General features: G+C 42.5%; 2 protein-coding genes across 2 annotated transcripts; one reads left to right on the top strand and one right to left on the bottom strand.

The window, feature by feature from the left end:
* Positions 1–36: 36 nt before the first annotated feature.
* On the top strand, positions 37–9,980 carry SLC25A32 (solute carrier family 25 member 32). Its single transcript, XM_081116870.1, has 7 exons — positions 37–367; positions 3,471–3,621; positions 5,237–5,322; positions 6,453–6,613; positions 6,977–7,090; positions 7,420–7,565; positions 8,685–9,980. The coding sequence occupies exons 1-7, from the start codon at positions 214–216 to the stop codon at positions 8,818–8,820; spliced, it is 948 nt and encodes a 315-aa protein (XP_080972996.1). The 5' UTR covers positions 37–213; the 3' UTR covers positions 8,821–9,980.
* Positions 9,981–14,486: 4,506 nt separating this feature from the next.
* On the bottom strand, positions 14,487–19,702 carry CTHRC1 (collagen triple helix repeat containing 1). Its single transcript, XM_081116860.1, has 4 exons — positions 19,389–19,702; positions 16,479–16,700; positions 15,873–16,089; positions 14,487–15,027 (listed from the first exon to the last, which is right to left on the bottom strand). The coding sequence occupies exons 1-4, from the start codon at positions 19,530–19,532 to the stop codon at positions 14,885–14,887; spliced, it is 726 nt and encodes a 241-aa protein (XP_080972986.1). The 5' UTR covers positions 19,533–19,702; the 3' UTR covers positions 14,487–14,884.
* Between the last annotated feature and the right edge of the window lie 106 nt (positions 19,703–19,808).

Raw genomic sequence — 19,808 nt, 5'->3', positions numbered from 1 at the left:
CGCGCGACGTGCGGCTGACCCCTCCCCCGTCACGTCCCGTTAGCTGCTGGGTCTCCCCGCTTCGCGCGTCCCGGTCCGCGCGCGGGTCCCGGAAGCGGGCTAGCGCCCCAGTGTCCCTGCTTCAGGGTGGTGACCGTCGCCACGGCGGGGGCCACCGCCTCGCCTCCCACCTCTGCGGCCCTAGGCGCTGTGGTGTCAGGAGGCCCCGAGCCAATGACGAGCCAAAACCAGCCGGTGCCCGGGTCGTCGGTGTGGAGCACGGTGTTCCGCCACGTCCGGTACGAGAACCTGGTGGCGGGTGTGAGCGGCGGGGTGCTGTCCAACCTCGCGCTGCACCCGCTGGACCTGGTGAAGATCCGCTTTGCCGGTGAGAGCCCGCCCTGACCCCGGGCCCCTTCCCTCGCTGGCACCCCGAGCTGGGTGAAAAAGATGCAGAAGGAGGCCCGGGTCTCCCCTGCTCCTTCCACACCAAGCGGGGAGCGTCGCAGCAGGTTGCTCGCGGTCCGGGCGCACCTGGAACTGGACTTGAGGAAAAGGGGGGGCCTGGTAAAGGGATCTGGCCGCGGTCGCCTGGGTTCCCCAAGACTAAGGGATGGGGGGGGGCATGAGTACCAAAGTCCTCACTGGTGTAGAATGCGGGACTCAAGCTGGTTTGTAAAATAAAGGGATTGTCAAGTTTGGGGCTGAGCAAAAACACGGGCAAAACATCCGGGGTTGAAGGTGCTTGGAAACCTCGGGGCGGCCACGTGTTCGGCGGCGCGGGGGGCGGGGGGGCGAGCGCCCGCGGGGGGCCGGCGCCGGCGGGTCCCAGGCAGGGCTCCTGAAGGTTGGTGTTTCAGCGTTTGTAGCGTGATCCAAGGGCCTGGGCAGGAATAGGCAGCCAGAATCCAAGCACTGTTTCTATTTATCCTCATGGGAGAGTATTATGTTTATTGATTTCAGATAGAGAGGAAGGGGGGGGAGAGAGGAACGTCCACGCGAGAGACACACGGAGTGACGGCCTCCCGGCCGCGCCCCCAGGGGCCTGAACCTGCACCTAGGTTTGTGCCCCGAGGGGGAGTGAACTCACCGCCTTCCCGGGTGCTGGGCCAGGCAGTTTTTGTCCAGGAACCGAAGCGATGTCAGTGGAGAAAACGGTTAAGGAATGGTGCGGTGGCCCAGTGAGTTTGAGAGCGTGCGGGAAGCCTTCCGTGCCTGCGGGAAGGGGACTCGTGGCCCCTGAGAAGGCTGGTGACCTGGATGGAATGGGGGAGCCTTAGGGCTGAGGGGACCGATGAGGCCAGTGAAATCGGAGAGCAGGACAAAGGTAAAGATCTAGGAGATGAAGCAGGGCTTTGTAGTCATACGGCCCGCAGTGTGGGCCGTGAGGTGGTGATAGAAAAGAGGAAATTTTGGCAAAATGGGCAACTGAAATCAAAATAGTTGTTTGGCCGTTAGCCTTGAAGCTGTAGTTTTTATGCTTTAGTAAAATTAAATGCTTGTAACAAAATCGTGGTATCTAGCGACAGGGGCATTAGTCTTGAATGTACCGTTAAATAAGACCTGGCCTTCTAGTGAGCCAAATGCAAGTTAAAACTCAAAGGTGTCCAGAGTGGTGGGAAAATTAGACATCACTTCATGTGAGAAATGACTGGAGGAACTAGTTTAGCTTGGTGGGGGGGATGGAGGAGCAGGGGATGGAGTCTAAGGTATTTAGGGAACTGTCAAGTGGGAAAGGGGGCCGCCTTATTTGATCTAAAGGGCAGACAGAAAGAAGTTGGGTGGAAATACAGGGAAGCAGATGTTGGCCTCGCAAAGTGGAGGTGCTCAGAAATGAAACCAGTGATGACTAGAAGTGTTCAGGGGCTGGATGACAGAGGTTAGATATTTTTGTATCGGGGGAGAAGACTGGGTAAGGTGATCACTGAGACTTCTGTCTTCTAACTTGAAGATATGCAGTTGTCCCTCAGTATCTGCAGGGGATTGGTTCCAGGATATCTCCCCCCACACACACTCGAACCCCCTATGGATACCAAAGTCCCCAGAGGCTTGAGTCCCTTATATAAAATGATGTAGTATTTGCATGTAACCTATGCACAGCCTCTTCATGTATGTTAAATCATCTCTAGATTACTGATTAATAATAGTTGTTACACTATCGCTTAGGGAATAATGACAAGAAAGCAAGTCTGTACATCTTCAGTACAGATGCTACCATTGTAGGCCTAATCACATAGGACATGTCAGCAACAACGCAGCTTTTTTTTTCTTAAATATTTTTGATCCTGGTTGGTTGAATCTGTGGGTGCAGAGGGTGGACTGGAATTTTAAATCATCAGAAATGATGAGAGAGCCCCAACAAAGAATACTATAAATGGGGTATAAAAATAGTAATTTTCTAAAATAACCTGGACACCTAATAATCCACATATTAATCAAGGAACCAAAATGTAGAGTCTAGTAACAAGAATAGTATACAGTTGAGTTTGGGTATAGTATTGCAAGAGCTAGTAGCATAAATTAGTACTTATTGAATGATTGCTACGTGCCAGGCAGGATTTTAAGGACTTTATATGCAATCCTCTGTACTTTCTAGAATTAAGTTCTATTATTTTTCTCATTTTGTGAATGAGAAAACTCAGTTGTGGAGTAATCAAGTAACTTACTCAGGGTTACACAGGAAGTGTTAGAATTGAGAGTCAAACCCAGTAAGTCTGACTCCACAGCATATGCTGTTAGTTTGAATCCATAGGTGGGTAGTTTGGTATAGCTAAAGGGTAAAATGCTAAAGGTGGGAATGAACACGATTCCAGAAAGTTAAGAAGCTCCCAGATGGACACATCCTTTATGCCATGTAGAAACGGAAGCCAGGTAGGGGTATTAGGAATGAGATCAGGACTAGAGATGTAGGAACTGTAGCATAGGGACAGCAATTTAAGCTACTAATTGAGAAACCATCCCAGTTGAGTGGAAAGGATGCTGATAAAAATCAGCATTTGAAAGGTGGGCAGAAGACAAGGAGGCTGCAAAGAAAATTTAGTGGCCAAAGAAGGAATACGAGGAAGAGCAGGAGAGGATGGTGTGCAGCTAGCCAACAACAGTGTTTGAGGAGGTAAACAATGGCAGGTGCTGCTGCAGCGTTAGTAAGTTTATTCTTTGAATAATATTTTTGATCATCTGAATCCTTATTCTTGGATATCTGTAACAAAAACAGAACTTGGGTTGAAACCTATTTACTTAAGAGGCTTTTTGATTATTTATTTAAGAGCTGCTACTCCAGCACTTCCTACAATATTATTTGAGTGCTCAGTGTGCCTTCAGTAAAAACTTGAATAAATTCACGAATGTGTTTTTTTAAATATTAAAGAATCCTGGAAAATAATTTCCTCTACCTAAATGTTTTTTTCTTCTGAATTTTATCTCCTTTATATGACTGTGTGATATCTGTTTATATGTGATTCTCTCATCTGACTTTGTGTCTTTTATTGCAGTGAGTGATGGATTGGAACTGAGACCGAAATATAAAGGAATTGTGCATTGCTTGACTACCATTTGGAAACTTGATGGAGTACGGGGACTTTACCAAGGAGTAACCCCAAATGTGTGGGGTGCAGGTTTATCCTGGGGACTCTACTTTTTCTTGTGAGTAGATCTATACCAACTAATAAAGCAAGATGAGTCATTTAATCAGTTTCTCTGAATCTGAAGGGTCAGAAAGAACAAAATGGCTTATTTCATTCTCTGTTAGCTGTTATCAGAGGCTTTTGTTCTGAAAGGAAGTTCTTAATAGGAAGAAGGCAAAGAGATGAAATAAAGAAATTCTTATAGAAGCCATTCTTGGAGGTGAATTCAGGAAAATGGCTACCAAAACACACTTGATGCACAGTGAAGTTGGAAAAGCAGAAGAGAACAGATCATGGGGTTCCTGTAAGAATGCGTACCACAGGAAAATCACTGCTGGAAACAGAAAGCAAAAGCCAGTGCATAACCAAAAGAATTTGAAGCATGTCCCTCCTTACGTATGATTTGACCTACTTCATCACTTTCCTAGCCCATTCATTTCCTTTCTCCTTAACTTGTAAGATATGTCACCATTTGAAATAACTGCTGTTACATGCTTACTGAAGAAGCCATAGAAAGCACCTATGGCAGGGACATTCAACCTGTTGAGTGTACAAGAGTGTGGGAACAAAGCGTCATCTCACTGCAGTGGAGGAGTATGTGCTGCTTTAAGTGAAAGCAAAATAAAATTCAGCTTTAGTATTGTTTAAATATTTTTTATTTTCAGTTTTAAGATAGAAGAGTGAAACGATATGTATAATGTTCATGCTATTATGAATTTCAGAGTTGTGTAGGTCCTCCAAAGAGTTTTTAAGGACAAGCCATATAAGGTTTGTGTGTTGAAAAATTTTTATAAGAAAACAGTACATTCCATTTTAAAATGGTATTGGTAAACCTTGGAAAGATTTATTTCACTGAAGTCTTTTCAAGAGAAAGTGGAAATCGGAGTTAGAGAATATAGGCTGACTTGACTCCCCTGCTCAGGAACACATTATGGTTTTCTATTTTCTGTCAAATAAAGTCCAGATGTCAGCCTGCCACTCACATGTGGCTCAGTTTTCCCTGCCTTCCCATTCATCCTTATTAACTTTTGCTCATGCTCATCTGTTCCCCTGTTGTGACTATACCTGTCTCTTCATTCTCAGCCAATGCCACTTTCTACACAAAGCCTTCTGTGATCTCAGTCATAATTTCTCAATCCCTTAGGATGGTTCTGTGTTATCTTTTATGTTTGTTTGTGTGCTGCCTGTGGTCCTCGTTAGTCTGCTGGGAAGGATCCATTGAGAGTTTATCTTTTTATCTGCTAGACTTGCCAACCATGGTGCCCAAACAGATGTTCAGCTCATATTTGTTAGGTGCCTTTTTTGGTCCCTTTTGCCTTGTCTGGCCAATCACTGTACCACCACTGCACCTTCCCCCTCCTACTTTTCCCTGTTGTTTTTATTAACTGATGAGTGTGATTAAAATATTTACATATGTATTCTAGCCGTATATATTTGGGGGGAGGAGAGGCATAATCTTAACAGTGAACCATTCCAGCAAATTCATTCTAGAAAAAGGTTTCATTTTGTCGCTGCATTATGCGCTGACTTACCTGTGAGGCATTATTTGTTAAGTTACACACCATTTTAAAACAGACTTTACCGCTTTATAATACCTGCTCAAATATTAAACTGCTTATATTTTATTCTTTTAGTTACAATGCCATCAAATCATACAAGACAGAAGGAAGAGCTGAACGGTTAGAGGCAACAGAATATCTCATCTCAGCTGCCGAAGCTGGTAGGACAGTGTGTGAAATTTAAAACATCAGATTTTCACTTTTGTTTTATTTATGTGCCTTTTTTCCTTTGAACACCAGAGTTTAAATATGCTTATCTAACTACTAATCAGTAGTCACGTGAAATTTCTTAAAAAGCAGGTATTATTATTATTATGTATAGATTTCAAGGATTCTGCTTGTCACCAAGGTAGTAAAATTTAGGAAAATTATAAGTCTCTGATAGTTTAAATGATTCAGTATAGTGTTTCTTCAATTAAAGTATAATTTCAGTTTTCAAATTATACAATTTAGTAGCCTTGTTTAATTGCCTCATGTGTGTATAATACTCAGAAGGGAAAAATAAAGTAAGGCCTGTACGTCTTTAAAACTCCTACTTTGATACTTTTCATGCCTTACTTTCTTAATATTGATTTTTAAGGCAAGAATTATCTTACTCATTTTTGAATACCTAGCTGCTAGCAGAGATCTGAATCACATGGGAAAAATAAATATTTGTTGAATAAAGGGCTACTTAGGAAGCTCAGCAAATGAGAAACTTACCCAGACTGGGTTTTTTTACAAAATTGTCACTTTCTGTAAAGAACATAAAATGATACTTTTATACTGTATAGTTCTTTAATTTGGGGGGTGTCGTCGCTACCTTGAATGGACTTGGCAAGATTGTGGTGAAGTTGAGGTGGATATACGTGTGCACATGCACACGTTACTGACGTGCCGGGCTCCTGGGCCTCTCCTAAACTTCCACCCCTCTGGGTTATACTGTGCCCTACTCCTGAGTGTCTGCATCTCCTCATCAGAGTGCTTCCTGGGACTTCCATCTGCTCTCTTACACCAGGTCTCATCGTCTAGGAGCTGGGACATCTTTACCCTCACACCTCAGAGGGAAGGTGTTTCACATTTCCGTCTCCCTTTTAATTTACCTCTCACTAATCACATGAGGACTTTTTCATGACCACCAAAAACTATGTGCTTTTTAGCCCTAACAATGCTTCAGAGACCGCATCTCACTGTTGCAGGTGCATACCCTGGGCAACCCCATTTTTGATACAAGTGGACTGTTCTTAATTTGGATTGTCATGAGTGAAAAAGTACCTGTATGCTGAGTAATTGTATTTAAATCTGCTTTTAGGAGCCATGACTCTCTGCATTACAAACCCATTATGGGTAGCAAAAACTCGCCTTATGTTACAGTACGATGGTGTTGTTAACTCCCCACAGCGGCAATATAAAGGAATGTTTGATACACTTATGAAAATATATAAGTATGAAGGTGTGCGTGGATTGTATAAGGTAATGAATTATTATCAATACATTTTTAATAACTGACCATTGTCATTTCCCTTGTCTCTACTGTCCGAGTTCTGAATGACCTATACTCAGTTCTAAAAAGAAGCCAAACTTAGGCAAGAAATAATTTAATGAAAAGTGAAATCTAGTTTACAGTATTGGACTTGTACTTTAAGCTGTGTGTCCCCATTACCGTAAGATGGATTATCATAACACGGGTGTGAGAACTGTCTAAAACTTTGTCGAGTAACCATTTCACTTAAGTCACGCATTGAGGTCACCCATTCCTTAATCCCCTCCCTGGAAACTGTATTCCTTTGGGAATTTGCTTAGTTTAGCTTTTTTTTTTTAATTGTTTCGTTTTAGGGGTTTGTTCCTGGGTTGTTTGGAACATCACACGGTGCCCTTCAGTTTATGGCATATGAGTTGTTGAAGTTGAAATACAACCAGCATATCAATAGATTACCAGAAGCCCAGTTGGTAAGATGATTCCTGAAAAAAATGTATTATTTACTTTTATGGGCTATAATATATGGAGATCTTGTCATGTTTACTTTGGGAGTATTGTTGTGGTGATGAGTACTGACTCTGCCACTAATTTATCTTATAGTTAAACATTTTATAGGCTAATGATACACAAATATTAAAAATAGAATGCCTTAATTGCTCAAAGTTTGTGTTAAGAGGGGAAATAGTATTTTTCACTTGCAGATCTATTTAAATGTTTGTTTTCCTATATAATTTATAAGTTTACATTTTTCAAGAAATCCTGCCTAAAGAAAGACACATGTTTTGTTTTGTTGTTTTAGAGCACTGTAGAATATATATCGGTTGCAGCACTATCCAAAATATTTGCTGTAGCAGCAACATACCCATATCAAGTTGTGAGAGCTCGTCTTCAGGATCAGCACATGTCTTACAAGGGTGTGTTGGATGTAATCACAAGGACGTGGAGGTGAGAACATGTAGTGTATCACAATGGCTCTTAGGGAGGCACCTTGCAAATCACACTGGCCAGCTGACATTTGTTTTTAGCCAAGGCCAGTGTGGTGTGGTGAAAGCATGGCTGGTGGCCCCTGCTTCTCCATTTCCCATTTACTACATGTAGGAGCATGAACTTCATCTCTCTAAGGCTTGATTTGTAAAATTAGGATATCTATGCTGACAAGGTTGTTAAAATCAACTGAGATCTGTGAAAGTGCTTTGACAAATTAATAAAACAAAATCTAGATGTTATAAAATATTTGAATGGCCTTGAATATAGGAAGTCTTTAAAAGACTTGGTTTAATACAATTAAGAAGGCCCCACACCTGCTACGGGCACCATCACTTTTACAAATATAGCAGGTCCTCGAATAACATCATTTCATTATAATATTGATGAGATGCTATACAACTTTCATTCTTGTTTATATCAATTAGCCTATGGTTTTGTTACACGGCATTTTGCTTAAAGTCATAGAACCGATCATTTACATTAAACGAGGACTTAACTGCACTAGTCTCCGCATGTGAAGAAATGCTTGTTTGTTGGCATGGGAATAAACTGTTATAGGTAGGTAGACATCCCCATATTTATCTTTAATTCTAAAAGGCCAGAGCAGAATATTTAGAATGTTTAAGTTCAATTTAGTAAATGTTTATCAGGAACCTAAGTGACAAATTCCAAGGCCATATTCCTATTCTAGGCAGTAAGGATGTAGTTTTATTTTGGTATGTGCTATATTTATGTTGTTTTGCATTTATATAATATATGAGGTTTTTGATGCCTACATTAGATCAGTTAATACTCCTGCATGTTTATACCTTTAAAGGCATTTGAAAGATGGTTATCGTTAAGTTACTTCTCAGTTCAGTTTTGAGGTTTCCCTACCCACTGTTCCCCAGCCAGCCCATGAAAGGAAGGTAAGCCCCTACAAATGGCGCATAAACTACATTACTTCAGGACATTGAAAACATGGTTTAATCGCTATGAGGTTTGACTGCTGGCTCAATGCCCTGTGTCAGTTAAACTTTTGTATCTTCCTCCTGGCTATATAGGAAATTAAGCATCTATCTGTTTTTCCCTCTAAAGGAAAGAAGGCATTGGTGGATTTTACAAAGGAATTGCTCCCAATTTGATTAGAGTGACTCCAGCCTGCTGTATTACCTTTGTGGTATATGAAAATGTGTCACATTTCTTATTTGACCTTAAAGAAGAGAAAAAGTAAGCTAAAAGAAGAAAAGTCCGGGACATCTGCCCAAGGCAGCAACACGCTCCCTTGTGTTTGAAATGTAAAACTCAAAATACTACACAGCAACATGGCTCATCATCAAAAGTGGTCTATAATCATTAGGGGTCAAAAAACTGCTAAGTCTTCACAATGTTTTTCGGCTTTTTTGCCTTCCCCATGTATGTGGAACTTGACTATCTCTGCCTGAACTATCTGCCGTCAATACAACAGTAAAGCTGACATAAAATGGAGAGTTTCATAAATTTCTCCATTTCACTGTTCAAGTAGAAGCTGATTTGCAGCATTTGCTAAATGGATTAGGTGAATGTACTTCTTTTCCTGAACTCATTTGCCTGAATTAGCTTTAAAATTAGCCTCTGTGCCATAGCAAGAAAATGGCTTCCTGTAAGAATGGCATCACTGTTTCTCGGGTAGATTAAACTTTAAGGATTTGCTGGAAAAGATGTTGCCCAAATCCAGACCATTTTAGAACTGGGAAATTTTGGTGAGAAAAATAATTTACTTTAAATGTGCGTTAGTTTTAATTTAGTTGGAATAATGAACTAGAGAAATTTGAGAAGTTATGTACTTCTCCCAATTTGAGAAATATCTGACATCTGTTGTCATTCCATCACTGATTTTATTGCCAGAGGTTTGTTTTTCCATAATTTAAATTGTAATCCTGGATCCCATTATTTTTTGGCATGGGCACCTAAGTGTCTTTTACATTTATAAAATCAACTAGAATCCAGCTGTGTCAGCCCTTATTTAGCATATAAATCACTTACTGGAGTTGTCAGTAGATCACCTTATACAGATACTGGGATGACTGGGATGTGTTTGTTGACAAACTGCATGGAGCTGAGAAACTTTAATTTCCTACTTCAGTTTTCGTATATATGGGCCCAGATCCCAAATAAATGACTAATCTACATTGGTTACTCAAATTCAGGTTCAAGTACAAATTACATTAATAGCCTTTCTTGGTTTTACTTTTATGAGTCATTGTAAATGTCTATAAATATAAAAAGTTCTGCCCCAAAAGGATGCCAGAATAATGCTAATATTTTTATTTATCATAAATATCCATGACTGCTATTGCACTACCATCTATTTGCTGTAAATAAAATGTGGTTTTGAAAGCCATATTTAAACAATCCTTTGAAAATAGATCTATTTTTTATATCTCAAAAATGGCATTGTTTTAAAAATAAAGGTGAAATGATAAGTACCTAATTATATTTACTATAGTTTCTTGTAACATGCCCAGGAATACTTTATAAATTAAATATGATGTGTTTTTCATACTATGATTATACTATAATTCATATGAAATCCTCACCATATGGAGAGACGAGCTACAGTCACTACTTGGAGTTTTGGAGATAGTGTCATTATTTGAATGCCTCCTATGTACCCCAAATTAATAAAACATAATTTCTGTCCTTTAAGAGCATATAAGCTTGCAGAATAAATAAGTAAACATTAAATAACAGTAATTCTAAGTTAAGAACATGCAAGAAAATTTCTGCAAAGCCCTATAAGAGGTCAGAAAATTCATTTCACTTCAACAAGTAGTTATGAGCTCCTGCCCTGTACCAGGTGTGTTACCAAGCATTGAGGATATAGTAATAAATAAGCCAGGCAACATTCCTGTCCTCAGAACTTTCATTTTAGTGTGAATGCCAGAAACCATACAAATTTAAGCATAATATCATTTCAGGTATAAAATGCTATAAATAAAACTAAAGCAGGGTGGGCAACCCACACCTGCTCCTGGCTGGGCTATGAGTGCACCAGCCCTGTAAAAGGTATCTGGGTGGGTCATCAACAGAATCTACAAATAAGGATATTGAAAGTACATAGGCATAGGATTACTGATGGATTAAATGGGTTAACCCAAGTAAAGTGCTTAGCACAGTCTCTGGGCTAGTAAACATCATCAGGGGCCAGCCCTAGGCCGTGGTAAGGGGTTTAGACTGCACGAGAGATCGTTCTAGTGGTTATGTGGAGAAACAAGCAGGAGACGGGCAAGAAGCAGGATACTAGTTAGGCTAGTTAGGAATCTGGTGGTAGTGTGGACCTGGCTGATGGAGGTAGTTTATAGCCTGGGGGGGACTAAAATAGGGTCCATGGAGGGGAAAACATTTAAGCTGTGCCTTGAAGGAAGATATTTCACAAGGTACCTTGGAACCATGGGGGAAAAGCACAGGTGACATGTCTTGAGCAGTGAGTTCACAATGAGGTAATGGAAGACGAAGCTGAAAGGTTACGACTAGAACAAAGCTCTCAAAGCTTTACTAAGCCTGTTTGGGTGTTTTGATGGATATAGAGAAGTGAGAGAAATTAATGGAACAGAGAGATATGGCTACATCTTGGGGGTGACAAAGGAAGACCAATCAGATAGGAGGAGCACGCTCAGAAAGAAGGGGTTATCAACCATGTAAATGTTTCAGTAGGATGAAGATCAATGCCACTGATAACTAGATTCAGATTATAGAGGCTGGAGACAGAATGCAAGCAGCGACCCAGGTGGGGCAGACTGCACGTGTTCATCTCACTGGGACTGCTTTCTTGGATTTCAGCAGGTAAAGGAGACGTAAAGAGCTTTAGCTTGGAAACGTGCTGGGAGTCTAGGAAGGCGTGGAAGTGGCGGGGAGGGCAAAGGGAGAAGCAGAGCATGATTGCAGGGAGAATGTGTGAAGATTTAAGGTAAGGTGGCAACAAAGCTTTCTGGAGCCGGGCACCAGAGAAAGAACCTGTGGCAGGCTATGGTCCAAGACCATGGACGCGGTGCCTGTGAGAAGACTATTACGTTTCAATATGTGCTTTTATTTTTTAAGAGTTTTCTTTTTTTTAGTTGAATTTGTTGGGGTGACCTTGGTAAATAAAATTATACAGGTTTCAAGGATACAGTTCTACAGCACATCCTCTGTGTATTGCATTGTGTGTTTACCACCGTAAGTCAAGTCTCCTTCCATCGCCATTTGTCCCCCCTTTACCTTCTACTTCCCCCTATAACTCCCTTTCCTCTTCATGTTGGTTTTTAAACACCGCACTAGAAAAGAACATCAACTAAAAGGTATTTTTGAGTTCACAGGGCATCAGAGAGAAATTTCTTTTGAACGTGGACACTTAACTGAATATAAAATCATCCAGATAAAGTGTGTATCACCACTTACATAGCAAAGTCTTTTTAGTGATTATACAATTACTCTATTGTAGAAATAAAGTACCAGGAAATGATTTAACTTTTATGTCTGTTTTCTAAAAATGTGTTAGGTAACATAGAGAATGTGTGTGAGGCAAGTTTTGGGTTAAAGTCTTAGATTTCTTTCTAAATGAGTAAGTAGGAAATAGACTGGAAGTACCTATAATGAATGCCTGTTATTGGCTGCCCAGCATCTATTTCTCTTCCTAGTAGCCCGAATTTCTTTTCAGAACCTACCTCCTCCCTTCATTCTCACCTTCGTGACTGAGATGGAATGGGCCTCACCTGCCCCAGAGGAGGGCCCTGGAAAGCAGAGCCAAGCTGGATGTGCCACCTCTATTCATAATGAATGGTTTGGAATTGACAGTTACCGAGGCTGGTCCAGCCAGACCGACTCTTAGAGACATCACTTTCTGAGTATACTTTCTGAGTATACTGAGTATACTGATTACTTTCTGAGTATATAGATTCTTTGCTGTTTTATGAATGAGGGTTCATATGGAAGCTGAGTCGTCAGAGGGGTTGATTGAGCCTCTTATCGGCTCCAAATTCATTCTGCTCTGGGATAATAAACCGGACTCTAGGCATTTCTCCTTTGGACTGAGCACATTAAGTAGAGGATACTGGAGGGACATTGCAGGAGGCAAGAAGCTTCTCCCGGCTTCAGTGTACTGAAATTTCTTCTTGCTCTTGCTGCGTGATGTCAGTGGCGGTGTATGTGTAAGTGTGTGGACCCTGATGGTGCTTTGCTCTGTTTGCGAACCCACAATGCACAGGCCCTCGACTGCCTCACAGCCCCAGCCTCTGTCCTTAATCCCACTCACTATTTATCAAAAAATTCACCCATCTCGGTTAACTTCCACCTGTCTCCAACATTTTCTCATCTAGACCCCCTCCCACCCACTTTTCATGTCCACATTATTTTGAAGCAAATTCCAGACACCATATCACTTTACCTTAAATATTTCAGTATTTCTAAAAGATAAGCACTATTTAAAAAACAGTATCATCACACCAAAAAAAGGTAATTTTTAATATTAAATATCTCATGTTCAAATGTCTTAAACTAAACCATCCAAATAAAGTCCAAAACACTGAAATGAGTTGATATATTAAGTCTCTTTTACTCCATTTTTTTTTTCTTTCTCTTTTCTTGCAATTTGTTGAAGAAACCAAGCTGTCTTTTGAGTTTCCCAGTCTATTTGCTGATTATAACCTTGGCATATCAATTAACATTTTCTTCTATCCCCTTTATTTCCCAAAACTTAGTGTTTATATCTGGAGACTAAATCAGACCCAGATTTGATTGTTTCTTGGCAAAACTACTTCTTGGGTAGTACTATGTACTTTCACTAGGCTTCATATAGTCTGGTCTTCCTTTCTTTTTGGAATGTTATCAGTCATTGATGATCATTGTTAGATCCCTTAATTCATGAGGACTTATACACATACACATTTCTATAAGGAAAAATTTCCCTTCATCAACAATTTAGTTATCCAGAGATATGGTTCATATAGAGAAAGCAGAATAAATACTTGGGTTTTTTTTATGTATCAATTTTCAAACTAACAATTTGGTTTGCTGGTGTCCTCCAAGTTAACCAATGAATTTTTCATTAATATCATTATGAACTCATGCATTTAAACATATTTGGTGTGTTTTGAACCATTACAGCTATTACCTTTATTAATGCTGAAGTTGTATCGTCTTTGCCAGTGGGAACCAATTCGAGTTGGCTCTTGGATCCTTGTGAGTTCTTTGCTAGTTGCCTTGTTTTCCAGTAGGCCACGATGTTCCGGGCTCATACTGTGCATTTCCTGCCCCAGAGCTGAAACCCCCCATTAATTCATGGAGCCTTAGTTCCTTCCCGTAGGAAATGGTATGTAAAAATCACAATCTGGGCATTACTTAATTGGTCATTATTTATAGGCCTTTTCAGTAAACAAAGCTAGAGTTTATTGTTATTGTCTTATAGCTTAAGATAAAGCACTTTATGAATTCATATTGATACTACCAACTCAAGCGCAGGATTTACTTAAATTTATCACTCTTATACCTGTACTTCCTTCATCGTGAATGCTTTCTGAGCACCTCAACCCGAATTGATAGATCTTCCTTTGAATTACACTGCCCCCTTCAACAACTGTCATGGCAATCAACATATAGTCTTTCATTTACTCTTATTTCTATTTATATCTTATCTTCCCTACTGAGTTATTTGAGGCAAGAATTCACGTCTTTTTACTCTCTGTTAAATAAAGATAAAATTCCTAAAGTGCTAGTGTATTTCCTTTCTATTCGTATCCCTCAAGATATGGAGCATTACTACACACATACTTTATATAGAATATACCATTTTAAAATGAATGAATACAAAATTAGGTTTATACTCCACTTTTCAGATATGAACTATTAGACACTCTAACGTTAGTAGGAAATAGGCTAAAGATATTAAAGTTGTTTGAAATAAGATTTATTTCACAGATATAGAACAGTTTTGAACATTTACAACTTGTACAAAGACTGGTAGCTTTTCTATTTTAAAAAAGTGCTATACTAAGGGAATAGGAAAAATTAAAGACCACAACGACATCCTAAATTACAGGCTCAGGGGATGGGACTATGAGGAAAGTACATATTCTCTTCAACTACAAAATCCTCAGACCATCCTCGATGGGAGGAAAATGAGTCATACTGGATTTTAAAACTGTGTGAAGTCACACTTGGGTCTGTAAACACACTTAGCTTTGTTTTTCATTCAGATGTGTACCTAAAAATTACATAGCATGTCACTAAAATTAACTTTTCAAAAGTATACTAAAAAAGAGGTAGGGGAGGAGAATGAAAGTTTATTTTGGCAGTTCTTCGATAATGATGCGCGACACCGAATTCCACCCGGTAGAGGCATCTCCTTTGGGGTAATCCGAACAAGTACCCACCCAGATAGCAACGTCCACTAAGCCGGCACCAATTCCTTCACAAAGTCCTTCCACTGCAAAACAAAGAGGAGAGGTCCACCTTTCTTTAGCAAACAAAACCTTTAGTTAAATTTTGTTACTTTAACAAGCTAGAGAATAAATCTACTTAATGTACAGTGAATTAAAATTCTGATACTTGATAAGTGTTTTGTAAAATTAAAGTCTGTTTTTCTTAGCACATAATTCTTTTTAAAAGACAATACATATCCATTCTATGATATAAGCTTCGCAGGCATTTTTCTTACAGGTTTTAACCATAAAACCAGAATGTGTTTCATTACAGAGATGACCTAAAACAAATAAGCAATTTATTTGACTAAACAAAGGGAAGCCTACACTTTTAAAAGCCAAGACTTTGATTTGCAAGTCTTTTTAATTTTTTAAATTTTTATTGAATTTATTGGGGTGACATTGGTCAATAAAATTACATAGGTTTCAAGTGTACAATTCCATAATATATCAGGCCCATTAAGTTGGACTCCCTAGGGGCGTGGTAACCAGGCCTGGGGCTGTTTTAAAGTTCCCCCAGGGAGCCCAGTTGTGTAGCCAAGGCTGACACCCACTCCTCTAGGGCATTACTGGCTGTTTTGCCATTTCATCTAACTTAGTGTCTTTCAACCTCGAGGATCTTTCTTTAAAAATACAGTATTACCCCCAGAGATTGTGACTTAGTTGGTCAGAGGTGGGACCCAGGCATCGGAATATTTTTTTAGAGATCCATTTCAAGAAATTCTGAAATGCAACCCGGGTGGAGCATCATGGACTAAAAACTGGGTGTCCTAGTGACACGTGACAGCGGACTCAGGACTAATCTTTGTCTCTAAAGAGCTGAGATGCGAGACGTCACTATTCTACATACCAGAAGAAGTGCGATGAATGTTAATTGTCGAATTGAGCTCAGGGCTTCCTTGGTCCAGATAAATGATGGCTTCGATGGGGAGCGGGCCGGAGCACTCGGCGCCGTTGAAGGTGAAATACCAGCGCTGGCAGCAGGCGCTCCTGCACTTGAGCCGGAGGGAGCCGCTGAACAGCACCCGCAGAGCACTGTTCGAGCGCATCTTCGTGAAGGTGCACTCCTGCCACAGACCCCCACGGCTCCCGTCAGCGTTTCCGAGTCGATTACAAACATGCTTTCAAATTGGGCTGTGAACCTGAACTAGCCCCGACCCCAAACAACATCCTAAAAGCTTAACTTTTACAGAGGGAAAAAGATTTTCTGCAAGACAGGTAGGAGGCTCTGATAGGAGGAACCCGAGAAACGCCAAATTATGGCATTCTTAGAATTACTCACCCCACCGAAGGTATCTTTCAGTTTTACCCAAAACAGCTTTAGTATGTAGACCAAACCAATCTACATATTTACCTTTTTTTTTTCTTTTCTTTTTTTCATCCCACTGAGCAACAGCAGCCAGGATTAAAAACCCTTGTTTTGCTTCAACTTTAAAATAATTCAGATTTCACTTACGGCAATTTTCCCAAGATCGATGCCATAATTCAGGGAATTCCACGAACACTGCTTGTAGTTGGGTGTCCAGGACTCCTCGAAGGTTTCCCTCAGGCACTCCCCCTTTTCGCCTTTGAATCCATCGCGACCTGGGATCCCAGGGGTCCCGGGGATGCCGTTGGCCCCAGGGCTCCCGTCTCGGCCAGGGACGCCCGCGGGCCCTTGCAAGCACATCCCGTTGTACTGCAGGGAAGAGGGATGGGCAGAGACGCACCACTTGAGCTCCAAAGACTCGACGGATTAGAACCACACTGATCTTGAGTCCTTGGAGGCCGGAGTCCTTCCTTCCATCCCACTTGCTCATGTTCTGGATGACTTACTATAGGGAACCAACTTTAAAATTATTTCTAAAATACTGCGATTTCTTTCCTTTTCTTTTAATCACACAGACTTTACATTTTCTACGTGGAGGGCAAGTCCCTGGGGTAACCCGTCTGACCGCCACCCCACTCCTCCATAAATGGCCTTATTGCAGGTGATCCTTATATCTCTAATGTTTGCCAATCAATTTGCTTTTCACACCACCAACTGGATTTTTGTTTTGAGGCACGATTTTTTTACTTTGACCAGTGCTCTTTTCCCGATTATAAGTGGAAAGGGGACACTGCTACTTATTTACTGCCAGAGAAAGACTAAGAAAAGCAACAAAATTGCAAAAGTATTAAAAAACATGCTAAAGTATAAAATATTCTAAAACAGTCTAGTTCATTTTAGACCTAATTTTCATTTTAGTAATTTCATTCACTTACAGTAGCAGATACATGTAATGTTTGGACATAGATTTCAAGTGAAACAGGAGAAACAATAAGACGTCTGGTATTCTTTGATTTCTTTACTATTATTCCCCTCAAAACAAGATGCTACACAAAGTTGTATTTTCATATGTGTATCGGTAGTTCTCAACTGGGGCCACTCTTTCCTTCAGGATACCTGCGATGGCTGGAGACATTTTTGGTTGTCACAAGTTGGGAGGAGGGACTTCTCTTAGCATCTAATGAGTAGAGGCCAGGGATGCTGCTAAATATGCTACAATGCACAGGGCAGTCCCCACAACAAAGAATTATCTAGCCCAAAATGTCTATAGTGTCATGGTTGAGAATTTTTATTCACCTTTTAATCTAAAAACTGCATTTCTGAGACCACATAACTTTATTGAATTTGGTCTCACGGGTATTACATCTGTCTTCTTTCACTTCAAAACGCTAACTCAGCACATGTTTAATATCTACCAGGTAGTGGTAAGGTAAACATATGTGGAATGAACCCGTTTCTTTCACTGGACCGGCCACCAGGGGGCAGAACTTGCTGGAAGCCTGAAAGAAATGCTTTGAAAGATCCTGTACAAAGAAGTTGCTTTATAGAATCTGTTGAAACTTTCTATGTGGACCTTTTTTCCCCCCCTGTAAAACCAGATCCAAGTTACAGGATGCACCTGAGCCTGGCTGCACACAGTAAGCTTTTCCAAGTCGGGCTAGAGTTGTGGGAAACCGCAGGTACTGTAAATCTTCGGAGGGAAAGAAAAAAATTGCTAGCTTTATGGGGAAAAGGGTTATTTTGTATATCGCAACTACAAATTCACAAAATGCTAACTTCACATGAACCACACTCAACTGGTACCATTTAAAACAATTTAGATACTTAAAATAGAACTGCGGCCCTGAACACATATTCTGCTTTTGTGGAGCAAAGTTGCACAGCACATCACCAAAAAGCGCTGTGTGAAATGCAAGACTTTTTTCCCAGGGCTTTTGAATCTGGTTTACAACTAACTGCCAGGGAGCTTGGTTTATTAGCTCAGTTTACAAGGGGAGCTTAACATATTCAAAACATTGAAAAAAAAAAAAAAGGTCCCTTCATGTCCTGCAAAGCCTATAAACCATATTTGTGTGCAATTAAGATTAACTTAAGGACTGAAGATATGTGCCAAGGAGTATGGTAGTTGTGAAAGGATCACTCTTGCCCTCCCCTGGGTTTGTTGACTTTTAGAGGGAAGGAGCTTTAAGCAAACACACTTTCCCATAGATCAGCCCCTCGGAGAGCACTTGGGCTATTGACTGGCTCTCCTGGAAACTGTCTTCTCAGCTCAACGGGGATGCTCTTACCCGGTGACCACAGCCAAGGCCCAGGGTGCCTGAAAGGACTCCTGCCTCCCTGTCTAGACAGAACAATGAAGCGGGTCCTCGGAGGGTCAGCACTGGGGCCTTCACCTTCCCTTCTGGCCATAAACCCTCCAAACCGTCCCTGGCCCCAGCTGTGGCCGTCCAACAAAGTAAATTGCAGCCCATACGCCCTCGGAGGAGGGCCCAACGTGACTCAGTCTTCAAGTTACAAAGCGTCGGATGGAGGCTCCGTGCTCCCTCCTGCGGGCAGACGTGGCCACCAGTCCCAACAAAGGACACGTTGCACGTCCCTGGCCCAGCCCACCCGGGGGTCAGCGGGCCCAGGCCACCCGGGGGTCAGCGGGCCCAGCCCACCCGGGGGTCAGCGGGCCCAGGCCACCCGGGGGTCAGCCGGCCCAGCGTCTCCCAAGCAGCCCCCAGGCCAACGTTCTTCATTCTGCGCTCACTGCTGCTCCAAGCCTGTCCATCCCTACCTGGGGGGGGGGGGGAGAAGGACAGAAACTATTGGGCAAATCCCTGTACTTTGGGGCGTCCCACCGTTGGAGGTCGCATCTCCGCTCAGCCCACGACCCCCCTCATTCTGGTCTCCCCGGCGAGCCCCGGGACACTGCAGGCACAGCCGGGGCCTTCCTTACACGTGACTCGGACAAAGCAGGAACCCAGGCGCGCGGGTCACACACACGCCCCGTCGTACAGCTGGACGGGCACTGGCCCCGCGAGCCCGCGGGCCGGCCCGGCTCCCCGCACTCACCAGGTCCACCACCTCCCGCGGCCGCAGCAGCGCCTTCTGCTTCACCTTGGGGGTCTCGGAGGCGCCCGACGGCAGGCGCAGCACCAGGAGCAGCAGGAGCCCGAGGAGCCGGGGCGCGCGGGCGGCGGGGCCCTGGGGGCGCATGGCGCGCGGCGGCCCGGGGCCCGGGCGGGACGGGCCGGGACGCGCGGAGCGGGAGCCGGAGGAGCCGGAGGAGCCGGAGGAGCCGGAGGAGCCGGAGGAGCCGGAGGAGCCGGAGCCCGGGCGCGATGAGAGTCTGGCCCCGCCGCGTTCCCCGGCGGCTCCGGCCGCATCAATGCGCCTTTCACCCGCGCGCCTCCCCGCCTCCGCCCCTCTCCCGCCCCACCCCTGGGCGCCCGAGTTTCCGTCCGGCCATAGGCTGGAGCCCCCACCCCGAGC

The sequence above is a fragment of the Miniopterus schreibersii genome (genome assembly GCF_964146895.1).
Source record: "Miniopterus schreibersii genome assembly, chromosome: 17".
NCBI lineage: Eukaryota > Metazoa > Chordata > Mammalia > Chiroptera > Miniopteridae > Miniopterus > Miniopterus schreibersii.
This window is presented reverse-complemented; position numbering and strand designations above follow the sequence as displayed.

Coding starts and splice junctions, on each gene's coding strand:
- SLC25A32 (XM_081116870.1), top strand. CDS start 214: ATGACGAGCCAAAACCAGCCGGTGCCCGGGTCGTCGGTGTGGAGCACG. Junction 7,091..7,419: donor GATTACCAGAAGCCCAGTTG/GTAAGATGATTC, acceptor TTGTTGTTTTAG/AGCACTGTAGAATATATATC. Junction 7,566..8,684: donor GTAATCACAAGGACGTGGAG/GTGAGAACATGT, acceptor TTCCCTCTAAAG/GAAAGAAGGCATTGGTGGAT.
- CTHRC1 (XM_081116860.1), bottom strand. CDS start 19,532: ATGCGCCCCCAGGGCCCCGCCGCCCGCGCGCCCCGGCTCCTCGGGCTC. Junction 16,701..19,388: donor CGCGGGAGGTGGTGGACCTG/GTGAGTGCGGGG, acceptor TCTTCCCTGCAG/TACAACGGGATGTGCTTGCA. Junction 15,028..15,872: donor CATTCATCGCACTTCTTCTG/GTATGTAGAATA, acceptor TTTGTTTTGCAG/TGGAAGGACTTTGTGAAGGA.